The sequence below is a fragment of the Ammospiza caudacuta genome, chromosome 22, assembly GCF_027887145.1.
Source record: "Ammospiza caudacuta isolate bAmmCau1 chromosome 22, bAmmCau1.pri, whole genome shotgun sequence".
Lineage (NCBI taxonomy): Eukaryota > Metazoa > Chordata > Aves > Passeriformes > Passerellidae > Ammospiza > Ammospiza caudacuta.
Window position 1 is genome coordinate 8,786,529 of NC_080614.1, and position 13,099 is coordinate 8,799,627.

Sequence of the window (13,099 nt, forward strand, 5' to 3'; positions counted from 1 at the left end):
TTGTTTTCTCAGCCTCTGGTGGCTCCCCCGTTCTGTGGGGCCGATAATGAGGGTCACAGGGCTCAGGGGCTGCTCTGCGCCCACCACTGTCACACGAAGGGCTCTGAAGTTGGTGGAACAGAGTTTGGGTACCAGCCGGGAGAGGGATGGAGGGAGAAAAGCCAATTCCTCTTCCCCTGTCTGCTCTCTCCGTGCCCTGAAGCCGGGCGGGGGCAGAACCATTTCCCCTTTCCCTGTCCGTTCTCTCCCGGAGCTGGGAGGGGTAAGAACCAATTCTCCTTCCCCTGGCCCTTCTCTCCGTGCCCCGGAGCCGGGAGGGGCAGAACCAATTCCCGTTCCCTGCCCGTTCTCCGTGTCCGCAGCCGGGAGGGGCAGAACCAATTCCCCTTAGAACCAATTCCCGTTCCCGGCCCGTTCTCCGTGCCCGGAGCCGGCCGGGGGCGGCGCCGCGCTGGGGGCGGGCCGGGGGCGGCCCCGCTCGGCTCAGGTTGATCGAGCCCCGCGTGGGCTCCGGAAGCGCCGGGAGCGGAGCGGAGCGGCCGAGCCGAGGCAGGAATGGCCCAGCCCCGCTGCCGCTCCGTGCTCATCACCGGCTGCAGCCGCGGCATCGGCCTGGGGCTGGTGCGGGGGCTCGCAGCCGCCAGCCCCTCCCCGGATTTGGTCTTTGCGACCTGCCGGTACCCCGAGAAGGCGCAGGTAAACGGGGCGGGGGCGCTGGGGGTCCCCGGAGAGGGGTAAAGGGGTCGGGAGGGAGGAGAAGGCAGTTTGGAAATGAGGAACATCTCGAGCATCCCTGTGCTGGCAGAGAGAGAGCCCTGGCTGGGGATGGAGCCCGGCTGGGATGGAGCTCTCGGGCTGGGATGGAGTCGGGACGGAGCTCTCGGGCTGAGGATGGAGCCAGGACGGAGCTCCTGGGCTGGGGATGGAGCCAGGGCGGCTGGAGCCGATACCGGGCAGCTCTCCGGGCTGGAGCTGGGGTTTATCGATGACCGGGAGCGTTCCCGGGAGCAGGAGAGCGAGCGGGACAGGGCAAGGCAGCTGCAGCATCTCCAGCGCTCCTGCCACCCCTTCCGTCCATCCCCGAGTTTCTCGCTGGGTTTGCTGCTGGAGATTTCTGTGCTGTCCTTGCCCGGACCTGCAGGGACAGCCCGCGGTCCCTCAGAAACATTTCCCAGAAAGGGGAGAAACCCGGCACAGCTTTGCTTCTCTCTCTCTCTCTGTCCACGCGTCTCTGTGTGCCCTCTCTGCCTCTTGTTCTCTGCTGCGATTGCAGCAATTGAGAAAGCGCAGATGAGCAATGAATTAATCACTTCTCTGAGTTCCCCTCTGTGCTGGGCAGGGCTCAGAGCTCCTGCGGCAAACAGGAATTTTTGGTACCTGCTGCCCGTGGATCCACTCGCAGCTCTCTCTCTTTCTCTCCCATTTCAGCTCAAGTCCCTCCTGCTGCAGCATCGCAGTGGTTTTGGGACCAGTGGTTTTGATTTGCCTCTCAAACTTTGGGAGGCAAATCTCTGAGGGTGATCAGTCGCTCTGTGCCCAGCGGTGTCACCTGAAACTCCCACAGGTGCCCATCCCCTGCTCCTTCCTGCCCTGCCCTGTCCCAAACCCCTCTGGAACAGCCCAGGCATTTGGAAGGAGAATTGACATCCACAGCCCCATCCCTGCATCTCCCCTGCATTTCCAGCAAGGAAAAATGCAAATTCCAGAGGGAGAGAGAGCCCCTGTGTCTGCTCCTGCTGGAGGATTTGGTGATCACACAGATTGTGATCACACCCTCCCAGCAATAAACCAAACACAGGAATTTTCGTTACTGCTTAGCTACAAAAAAAATCTCTAAAAGGTGCTTGGGATGCGGGACAGGGCTGGCCAGGTAACAGCTGCAGTCTGAGCTCTGCAGCTCCTTATGAAACCCAAGGAAAATATTTTAATTTAAAAAAAGTCTCCAGCATAAAGGTGCATTTAGGGCATTTCTGAATGGAAGTGCAGAGAAACTGCCCAGCAAGGCTGGGATCAGGTGCACAGCTCCCTTCCAGGGCTGCTGCTCCCGAGCTCCTCGTGGCAGCACCTGGGCAGAAATTCACCCCATTCTGTTCCCTTTAACTCCTGTTCATCACCTGAGCAGAAATTCACCCCATTCTGTTCCTTTTAAGTCCTGCTACCTGAGCAGAAATTCACTCTGTTCTGTTCCATTTTCATTCCTGTTACCTGAGCAGAAATTCACTCAATTCTGTTCCCTTTAACTCCTGTTACCTGAGTAGAAGTTCACCCCATTCTGTTCCATTTTCATTCCTGTTATAGAGCAGAAATTCACCCCATTCTGTCCCTGTAACTCCTGTTACCTGAGCAGAAATTCCCCCCATTCTGTCCCTGTAACTCCTGTCCCCTCCTGGCACCGCTCCCAGCCCCGTTTCCTACAGAGATTGCACAAATCTCGCTGTGGCAGTGGCACAGGAAGGCAGCAGAGACACCTGACCCGGGCTAGATCAAAATCTCCCTGCCTGGCTGTTTGTCCTAAAGCTGCTCCAGCCGCCGCTGACAGAGGTTCTTTCTCTTTTTCTAAAAGGCCCCTGCGATTTTTTCATCATAATGGTCTCAGATCCATTACATGGAGAAGTGAAATTGTTCCTTTAACAGGAAGAGCTTCCTAGGAAACATTACACGGGCAAATCTCAGCATAAGTCATCAGTTTTTATTTGGTTTTTTTGTGTGTGTGTGTGTGGTTGTGATTTTTATTTAAAAATCTGCAGCAGAAAGGCTGCAAACCTGCAGAGGGAGATGAAACAGCCCTCAGATAGTGCAATGTGTTTGGCAAGAGTCTGGGTCACTCCTTGGTACCTTTCCTGGAAAGCCTCTGGCAGGGTGTCTCCTGTAGGAAACTTCTCTTTTTCACAAACAGTATGATTTTATTTCATCATAATGTTCTCAGGAGTGAAATTGCTCCTTTAACACGAAGAGCTTCCTAGGAAACATTACACAGGCAAATCTCAGCACTACTCATCACTTCTGGGGTGTTTTTTTTGTGTAAGTCAATATTTAAAAATCTGCAGCAGAAAGGCTGCAAACCTGCAGAGGGAGATGAGCCAGCCCTCAGCCAGTGCAATGTGTGTGTCTGGGAAGAGTCTGGGTCGCTCCTTGCTGCTGGGAGAACCTGGAAAGGCTCTGGCAGGGTGGACTGGCCAGGAGCCACATTCCAGCAGCCCCACGGGGACCCTGCTGGACACACGGGGTGCATCCTCAGCTTTCCCCATCTTTTAGAGGGGCAGGTTTTGTCCTTGGTGCACCAGGGTGGGTTTTTGTTCTCTGTGAGGACCTCCAGGCCATGTGCTGTGCTTTGGCAGGACATCAATGGAAACCTCTGCAGCCAGCTGAAAGCACATTTCTAACAGATGGCTTTGGAAACTCCACAAGGAAGAGAAATCTTTACTAAAGGTACTGTGGTGGTTTCAGCAGCATTATCTGCCCCATCTGCAAAGCGTGGAGCCGGCACAAAGCTTTCTGACCCTCTGAGAGGGCTCCCACTGGTCCTTGGGGCTGGCAGAGGGCAAGAACAGACCTGCCCCAGCCTCCAGCACTGGGAATCGTGGGCATGGCAGCACCAGATTCAGCTGCTGCTCTCACAGCTTGGCTGCAGCCTGGCACTGCTGCTGAGTGTGCTAGGAAAGGCAAAGGTTCTGTGATTTTCTTGTCATTTTTCCTTTTCTTTTTCCCCTTTCCTTTCCTTTCCTTTCCTTTCCTTTCCTTTCCTTTCCTTTCCTTTCCTTTCCTTTCCTTTCCTTTCCTTTCCTTTCCTTTCCTTTCCTTCTTTTCTGTCACTGAATTTCCAGTCAAATTTTGAACTCCCAGAGTTCAGGTTTTTGCTCTCCAGGAATTGGCACTGCAGGCTCAATTTGGGGCACATGAAACGGGCTTGGTCCATCTCAGACCTGTTTGTGGGCTGTGAAATTGAGGGAGTTTTTCTTTCTCTGCGCACCTGGGTCAGTGCTTGTTCTCCTGACAGCAATTCAGGTGGTGTGGTTTTGGTTTTTCCTCTCGTTTTTTTGTTGACCATGTGAAAAATCCTCCTTGTCCAAGAGAAAAGCAGCTTTGGACAGTTCCTTTGGCAGAGCAGCATTTTCCCTTGGCAGAATGGAGATGGGCAGAGCTCAAATGAAAAGGCTTTTAAAAACAATCTCCCAATTTTTAGAGGAAAAGTGATTAAATACACCTGGCAAACACAGCTCCACTTTGGGCAGGAATCCCTCAGCAGAGTGATGAGTGAATGTTTTTGAGCCCTCCAAAGAGTGGACAGAGAGGAGCCATTAAGGACCTGCTTTTCCAAAGATGCTGGGGAAAAATCTGAGTGTGCAGGGGCGATCTCAGAGTGTGCTTTCCTCTCTTCCCCAGGAAAAGCAGCACATCTATCTCCTGTAGCTCCCTAACCTTGGGTAATGCTGAACAGCTGCAGGGTTTTGCATGTGAGTCTGTGCTGGCAGAAGTTGTGAAAACTCGAGCTCCGGGGCTGAGGAGCTCCTAGGTGGCCTCCCCAGAACATTTGCCTAACAAATGGGCTGCAGATCACACGATAACGTGCAGCAGGCAGGCAGATAACCACTGCCCCTGCTGGAAAACACCACCGGAGACTCCTCCAGCCACGCTCTGATCCCAATCTGCCTTTTCTTGGGCTGTTTCTGCCTTTTCTTGGGCTGTTTCTGCCTTTTCTTGGGTGGTTTCTGCTTTTTCTTGGGCTGCTCCAACGTTAAAAAGCAGCCACAAATCTCCTGGGAAATCATTCTGGTGTCCTGGTTTTGCTCTCCAGATGGGCACAACTCTGTCACTATAGGGCTCACTGCTGTTTTCAAGGTGAAAAAGGGATTTTATTTTCTGGCTCCAGCATTTATAGGTTTCCCAAAGTGGCAGTGAATTGGAAATGGGCAGTTTGTCCATTGCCACCTCTCCAATGGCACTGGACAAACCAACAGCCCCCCGTCAGATTTCTCCTCCTCCTCCATAAGAGAATGCAAAACAATGAGTTATTTATAGAAAGTGGGTGGGAAAAGTTTGTTACAAAAACATAAACATCAGAAGGCTTAGAAAATCTTAAAAAATCTTAGGAAAAAAGCTTAGAAAATCTTTAAAAATCAAGGTGACACAACCCCAGTGCTGCTAGCAAGGAGCCAGCACAAGCTGGAATTCTCTTTTCCTTCTTTGCTCCTTCCTCCCCCATCCTGCTTTCCTATAAAAGGGAAAACTCTTAAAACGGTGCAGGCCCAGGTGTGATGGGGAAGGAGGAGGTGAATAAATCAATAAAAAAGTGCCCAGAGCTGTGGGATGTGCACAGGAGCATCTCCCCAAGCCCCAGCGAGTTCCCAGGTGGGCAAATCCCTCTGCAGAGCTCTGGGAAGCCCAAATGTGCATTTTCCCCGTCTCTGGAGCAGGGGATTGAGCTCCAAGCTGTGCCTGGTCCCTGCTCAGCCCCGGAGCTCCCTGCTCACCGTCTCTGTCAGCTCTGGGGTTTGTTTTTCCCTCTAACACATATTTCACCCATGTGGTTTGCAACTGGGGAGAGCAGCTGAGCGATCTGTGCACCACATTTACCAGGCAAAGGGGGCATTTCTGAAGTCTTTTTAATTTTGGGCTATTGCAGAGTCGCTTTGTTTGGTTATTTTATTTTTTCTGGAAGTGTTTTACACTTCCTACAGCAGCGAGGGCTGGATTTTCTGGAGGCAGAGAGGGCTGTGGGTCAGGGCAGTGCTGTGGAAGCTGTTCCAGGGTTGAACAGCGAGCTGGCTGTACACTGTGATACTGAAAATCTGTCTCAGAGGGACGCAGAAAAATAGGATACACCTCTGGCTTTGTCCTGAGTGCAAGCAGGATGAGGTGAAGGATACCCGAGCATCTTTATCCTGCCCTCAGGCTCTGTTTGTTTGCCTCGATTGCTTCCAACTGGCTTAGCGGGGCCAGGCCCTGTCCAAGAGCTGTAACCCAAGTGGATAATGCTTTCATAAAGAAGGCAAAGTAAATCTTGCTAAATGACAAAGACAACAAAACATTCCTGCTTGAAATCTAGCAATAAATACCCCGTGTGCTGATGAGTCTGTGTCTGGAGCCCTGAGCGCCAGAGGATCTTGTTTAAATCAGAATAGGCCGAGTCTTTGTTAATCGTAATTAAAAATCAGCAGGCAGGAAACAACAGATGCTAATCAGAGTTTAATTCTTGTCTTGGACTCCCCACAAGTTTGATTCTCAGGGGTGATTGCTCAGGTGCAGAGCAGTTCTGCAGCTACTATGCTAAATAAACACTGGTAGGGAGTTGTGTTGTGGCTTTTTGTTGGGCTTTGTTTGTCTTGTTTGTTTTTAAATTATCTGTCACAGCACACTAATTAAAAATGCCTTGGCTGGGATATGTTGGCTGTACCTCCTTGTCTCAGTCCTCCTTTTCTCATGCTCCTTCTAGTCCAGGAGGGGGAAAATAGGCTTTCCTGCCAGTTTTAGATGTTCTAACTGGGTTTTTCAGCTTCTATCAGGTGTAACATTCTTGAAGACCAAAGCTGTCCAGATCAGCTTTGTGCTGGGAGCTGCTTCTCAGAAATTCAAACCCCTGAAGTGGGAGTCACTTGTTAACCAAGTAATTAACTGGAAAACCCATTGAATTTTAAACCTAATTTGCATGCAGCTATTGTGATTTCGTGCTGTGTACTGGAGAATGCTTCAATTCTTAATTGAAAATATTGTTTGCTCAAGTCTCTCAGCCTCTCTTGCCTTTCAGCAGGAGCTGGTAGCTCGTTTCTGTCAGAGAGTAAAGCATATAAATAAACAAACTATAAATAAATGGACAAACCTGGAGCAGCCAGAGCACTCCTGGAGCTGATTTTGCACTGAGTGATGCCGTCAAACTGAAATCCAGTGACAACCCAAAGGCACAGAATCACTGCAGGCTGAGCTGTTTCATCAATAAACAAGCCAGTGTGTTCTGGGCCTTTAATTTATGGAAATCTGTCCCACCAGGCCCTGTCCAAAGCGAGGAATGTCTTCTGGTTTTGTGCTTCTGGCTTGTTTTTCCTTCCCCCTCCCCTTAACAGCCTTAACTGCAGTTGTGGACTGGCCTGGGTGGGAGCACAAATCTCCCAAAGAAGCCTGGAGAGAGCCCTGCAGGGCCTGATGTGAGATAAAAGACGTGATCCATTAGGGTTTGTCAGAGCACACCGAGTCCCTGAAGCGTCTCCAAGGGGCAGGGAAGGATTCTTTCCAAGCCTGCCCTCCTGACCCCTATTCCCAAAGGGCTCCTAAAGAAAGGGCTGGAGTGTTTGGCCAGGTTTGCTGTGTCTCCTGAACATGACTGGGAATATGGAATCCATCTGTTGTCTTTGGCCACGCTTCCCACTTGGCTCCATGGCACAGAAACCTGAGAGCTCCAGCTGGGCCCATAAATCCAGTTTGGACTCTCTTTGTGCAGGGGAGAGCAGGGGTTTCTGCAGGAACAGCAGCCTGCAGCGCTGACAGGCACTGAGCGAGCTCCAGCAGGGAGGGAATTGTTCTCCTGGACAGTGGCTGTGCCCCAGACTGACTCCTTGGTGGGCTCAGCCTCCACTTACAAGAAGTGACGCTAACGAGGCTGCTGGGGAAACCAAATTCCCATGGGGAAATGAAATTTTCCTGCAAACAGAAATTCCAAATGGGTTTTTAAAAGCATTCCCTGAAGTTGCCCTGAAGGGGTGTCCAGCACTAGCTGAGCTTCAGGAGAAATTAGGATTTTCTCACAGAACTGGGGAGGCACTGGATTTTTACTGGAATGCTGAGGACTGAGCACTGAAGCTGGGAAATGTCCCACTAAAAATCCAGCAGGCTGGAGTCTGGACTGAGCAGGGGAAGAGTCCAATTTCCTGATCTGGCTCTTAGGAAAGCTGCTCAGCAGGCTGGAAAACAAAGGAGAATCTCTGCCTTCAGTCCAATCAGGGAAATATTTCAGTTACAGTTCTGGAGGAGATGCAGAATTCAAAGTGATTTATGTAATACCCATGGAGATACACACACATATATATAAAATAAAAATAATTCTTCTTCCTAGGAACTGCAGCAGCTCAGCAAGCAATACAGCAACATCAAGCTCCTGCAACTGGGTGAGTAAAGGGATTTATTTCTGAAATTTGTTCAGCTTAGGTGAGTGCATCTTAAAAAAACTGGTGTCCTGAGTGATCAGGAGCTGAAAATCATCTTAAGATAACACTGGGGAAACATAATTCTGTAAAATCTGTGCATTTCCACATGTGTGCTGCCCAAACACCCCCAGTGAGCCTCAGCTTTGGTTTGGCACAGTTGTCCTGTGCCAGGCACTCCCCGCACTGTTCATTGGGGCTTTTCCTGCCTCCCCTGTGCAGATGTGGTCTGTGAGAGCAGCATCAAGAAAGTGGTGAAGGAAGTGGAAGAAATAGTGGGAGACAAAGGGCTGAACTGCCTGATCAACAACGCCGGCATCAACGTGCTGGCCTCGCTGGAGGAGGTCACGGCAGAGACCATGCTCACCATTTATGAGACCAACACCGTGGCCCAGCTCATGGTCACCAAGGTGAGCAGGGATGGGCTCAGCCTGGGGCTTTTTCACATTTGAGCTGGAATCGTGCAGGTGTTTGTGCCCTTGGAGCTGTACAGAGACAGTTCTGCCACAGAGCTGCTGTCTGTGCACCACTGGGGGGGTCACTTTGTGGCAGGGGGGGTGTTGTGTTTGCAGGGAGGAGTGATGGATCTGACTCCGTGTTCTCATGGAGTAGTAATAAATTAACCTTCTGAGGTTAATCAGCCTCAGAAGGTTAATTTATTACTTTATGGTACTACATTATATTAAAGAATACTATACTATACTAAAGAATACAGAAAGGGTACTTACAGAAGGCTAAAAAAAGATAAAAATGAAAATTTGTGACTCTTTCCAGAGTCCCAACACAGATTGCCCAAAGAGTGAAAACAGCTCACAGCAGAAACCAATGAAACAATCACCTGTGGGTGAACAATCTCCAAATACATCCCACATGAGCAAAACACAGGAGAAGCAAATGAGATAAAAATTGTTTTCCTTTTCTCTGAGGCTCCTCAGCTTCCCAGGAGAAAAATCCTGGGCAAAGATTTTTTCAGAGAATGTGAATGTGACAGTGGGGACAATACAGAAAGGGTACTTACAGAAGGCTAAAAAAGATAATAATGAAAATTTGTGACTCTTTCCAGAGTCCAGACACAGCTTGGCCCCAATTGGCGAAAGAGTCAAAACACCTCACAGCAGAATCCAATGAAACAATCTCCAAACACATTTCACATGAGAAAAATAGAGGAGAAGCAAATGAAATAAGAATTGTTTTCCTTTTCTCTGAGGCCTCTCAGCTTCCCAGGAGAAAAAACCCTGGACAAAGGGATTTTTTCAGAGAATGTGAATGTGACAGTGGGGACGGGAGGTGGGCACAAGAGACTGCTGGAGGAAGGTCTCCTCTGGCCACGGGGGCTGAGGAGCCACCACCACGCTGTCCTGGGGCTCCTGCTCTGGATGAGGGAATGATCCAGCTCCAATCCCAATCACCAAATGAAGCAAACTCTGCTTTTCACAGGCGTTCCTCCCGCTGCTGAGGAAGGCAGCGCAGCTGGGCACTGGCATGGGCTGCCACAGAGCTGCCATCATCAACATGTCCTCCCTGGCTGCCTCCATGCAGCTCGTCCAGGCCAACGAGATGTTCCTCAAGGTCTATCCCTACAGGATAGCAAAGGTTTGTGGGTGCTGGGGTGCATGAATACATCACTTGTTTATTGCATGAGTGTGGTGGTGTTCACAGGGGTCCCAGGATGAGGGAAGAGATGAGAATTTTGACTCCATGTTTCACAAGGCTGATTTATTATTTTATGATATATATTATATTAAAAGTAAATTGATATATATTATATTAATGATGATATATATTATTTTTAAAGTATATATTATATAATACAATTATGATATATTTTGTATTAAAAGTATACTAAAACTATACTAAAAGAATAGAAGAAAGGATTTCATCAGAAGGATGAAAGGAATAGAAAGGAATTATTCTATTCAAGAAAGGAATAGAAAGGAATGATAATAAAATCTTGTGACTGACCAGATAGTCCAAGACAGCCAGACTGTGATTGGCCATTAATTTAAAGCAAACACATGGGACCAATCAAAGATGTACCTATTGCATTCCACAGCAGCAGATAACCATTGTTTACATTTTGTTCCAGAGGCCTCTTAGCTTCTGAGAGAAAAATCCTAGCAAAGGGATTTTTCATAAAAAATATCACAGCTACAGGCTGCCCTGGGCTGTGCTCCGTGGCTGAGGGCAGGTGGAGCCATGCTGGCCTTAGCAAGGGGTGCAGCACCTCTGTGGGCACAAAAATGTTCTTGTTCTCCACCTGGGTGGAAATGGGAGCTGTGGGATGCTGCACCTGGAGCAACTCCTGGAGAACAGGCTCCTAAATCCCTGCTCTGGTACAGATCCATTCCCAAGGGATTCAGGGAAGAGCTGATGCCATGGAGTGTGAGAGAACAGGCTCCTAAATCCCTGCTCTGGTACAGATCCACTCCGAGGGGTTTGGCACTCAGGGAGGAGCTGATGCCATCGAGTGTGAGAGAACAGGCTCCCAAATCCCTGCTCTGGTACAGATCCACTCCTGAGGGGTTTGGCACTCAGGGAGGAGCTGATGCCATCGAGTGTGAGAGAACAGGCTCCCAAATCCCTGCTCTGGTACAGATCCACTCCTGAGGGGTTTGGCACTCAGGGAGGAGCTGATGCCATCGAGTGTGGGCTCCATCAGCTGTGTTCCTCTCCCATCCCAGAGAGAGAGCAGGAAACTCAGCAAAAGGTGTGCTGACCTCTGTGGTGATGTCAGTCAGTGACAGGTGGGATTTTCAGTTTTCTCACATCCAGGGATTGAGTTTGTACAGATAGTCAGGATCACACATACAGCTTCTCCTACACCACCTACTCAGAAGCTGTTAAACGCTTGTTTTCCCTGTTCAGAAGTAAATGAATGTTTGCGTAGTGGTTAGTGCAGAAAAACACAGTCCTTATGTCAATATTATTCTCCTCCCAGCTCCTGAGGATTTCAAATGCTACTTTATGTTCCCTTACAACTTGGTTTCGTTTTTGGGCAGTGAGTTTGTGGTGGCAGAGCTTTCAGAGTTCCCAGAAAGCCTGGATGAGTCCTGAGAGCCTCCTCCTGCCCCTTGCTGTGGAAGGGATGTGCCCAGCAGCTGGGCTGGGGTGGTGCTCCAGGCTCATTAATCACACATTAATTAATGGGCGTTTCCACCCCTGCAGACTGCCCTGAACATGATCACCCGGTGTCTGGCTGCAGACCTGAAATCAGACGGAATTCTCTGCATCTCCTTGCACCCAGGCTGGCTTCAGACAGACATGGGTGGGAACATGGTGAGTGCCAGTGTGGAAATGTCACACTGGGGTCCCTTGTGTGGGGGTGTTCACAGGGGTCTCAGGATGAGGGAAGAGATGAGAATGTTGACTCCATGTTTCAGAAGGCTGAGTTATTATTTTATGATTTATATTATATCAAAAGAAAATGATACATTAAAACTATACTAAAGGAATAGAAGAAAGGATTTCATCAGAAGGCTTGAAAGGAATAGAAAGGAATGATAACAAAATCTTGTGACTGACCATAGCTGGACTGTGATTGGCCATTAATTAAAAACAACTACCTAAAACCAATCAAAGATGCACCTGTTGCATCCCACAGCAGCAGATAATGATTGTATACATTTCGTTTCTGGAGAAAAGGTCCTAGTAAAAGGATTTTTCATAAAATATGTCTGTGACACCCTTGCTGTCCCAGCCCCCTGGCTGCACACACCCCTCTGTGGGCTGTGACACACCAAAATGTCACCGCTGAGTCAGAGATGACACAGATAAATGAGTGACACACTCCATGCATTCTCAGAAGGCTGATAACTTTATTAAGAATTCCTTTTTATACTCCAGTTTGCTACAGAAAGGGTGCTAAGAAAAGACTCTTTTGTGAACAACTTTATGAGGAATACAGCTTATTAAAAAACACCACGTGGGGATTGTTTTAATTCTTTCTCTCCAGCTCCCTCAGACCAATTCATGGGAAAGCTTATCGAGCTTTCTCTCTGACAAAAACACATCTCCCTCCATTCTAGAGCCTCCTGAAATGTATTTAATTATATTCAGCAGGAAATTCCCAGTAATGACCTAAGCTTGATTCATTCCAGGCTCCCATGCAGGTGCAGGAGGCCATCCCAGGTATTCTCTCTGTTCTGGAACGTCTCGGTGAAAAAGAAAATGGTTCTTTCCTGGACTGGCAAGGGGAAACTCTGCCGTGGTAGAAGAGCACAGAACTCCACAGGAACAGCTCCTCAGTCACAATTTAACCACTCCTGTCTGTCTCTAAGGGCTTTTTACACGCTTGTTGAAATAGCCATTGACACTCAGCCTCCCTGTGGGTGTGTTTGGGAAGCAGAGGGGCTGAGTCTTTCCCTTGGCATTGCTGCTGCTCTGCTCTAGCTGCAAACACTGCTGTGCTCTCGGAGATGGGCATCTCCTGGAGCCCTCTGAAATGGATCCAAACCTGCAGGTTAAATCCAGGGGCTGCTGCTTCCTTTCCACTTCCAAAACCAAAGTGGGCTTCTGGCTCTTTGCAGAATTAAATGACCTGACCTCAGAGTAAGGCCAGTGGAGGCTGTCAGATTCCAGCAGGCTCAGTTAACTCCAGAAAAAAAAAACCACCCAACTCCTTTGATTCCCTTTGTTCCTAAGTGAGCCAAGGCTGAAATTGCCCAGCTCTAAACCAAGGGGATTTGTTACCTTCTGTGAATTCCGTGGCAAACTCTGAGCGTCCCCAGGTTGCCAGTGTGCACCAGGCACTTGCTTTGTTCCCAGTGGGTGACTAACAGCCTGATATGGGGGTGGGAATGTTGTTTTGTACATAAACTTCTGAAATGTCTTCAATAAAGTCTCAGTCTGTTTACCGAACTGTTTACTTCATTTAATTTCTCCTCCATAGGTTTCTCTTTCCTGAGAAGGGAACTTTATTCTTAATTTTCAGGAAGAAACTCTAACCCATGTTAACCTTTCATGGTAGT

General features: G+C 49.0%; 1 protein-coding gene across 1 annotated transcript; it reads left to right on the top strand.

The window, feature by feature from the left end:
- The first annotated feature begins 513 nt into the window (after positions 1-513).
- LOC131567266 (C-signal-like) lies at positions 514-12,978 on the top strand. Its single transcript, XM_058818831.1, has 6 exons — positions 514-696; positions 8,045-8,096; positions 8,355-8,542; positions 9,570-9,725; positions 11,298-11,408; positions 12,230-12,978. Exons 1-6 carry the CDS (start codon positions 556-558, stop codon positions 12,341-12,343), a joined length of 762 nt encoding a protein of 253 aa, XP_058674814.1. The 5' UTR covers positions 514-555; the 3' UTR covers positions 12,344-12,978.
- The last annotated feature ends 121 nt before the right edge of the window (positions 12,979-13,099 follow it).

Excerpts from the sequence above, each read along its gene's own strand:
- LOC131567266 (XM_058818831.1), top strand. The coding sequence starts at position 556 with ATGGCCCAGCCCCGCTGCCGCTCCGTGCTCATCACCGGCTGCAGCCGC. Across the intron at positions 697-8,044 it reads GGTACCCCGAGAAGGCGCAG|GAACTGCAGCAGCTCAGCAA; the intron begins GTAAACGGGGCG and ends TCTTCTTCCTAG. Across the intron at positions 8,097-8,354 it reads CATCAAGCTCCTGCAACTGG|ATGTGGTCTGTGAGAGCAGC; the intron begins GTGAGTAAAGGG and ends TCCCCTGTGCAG.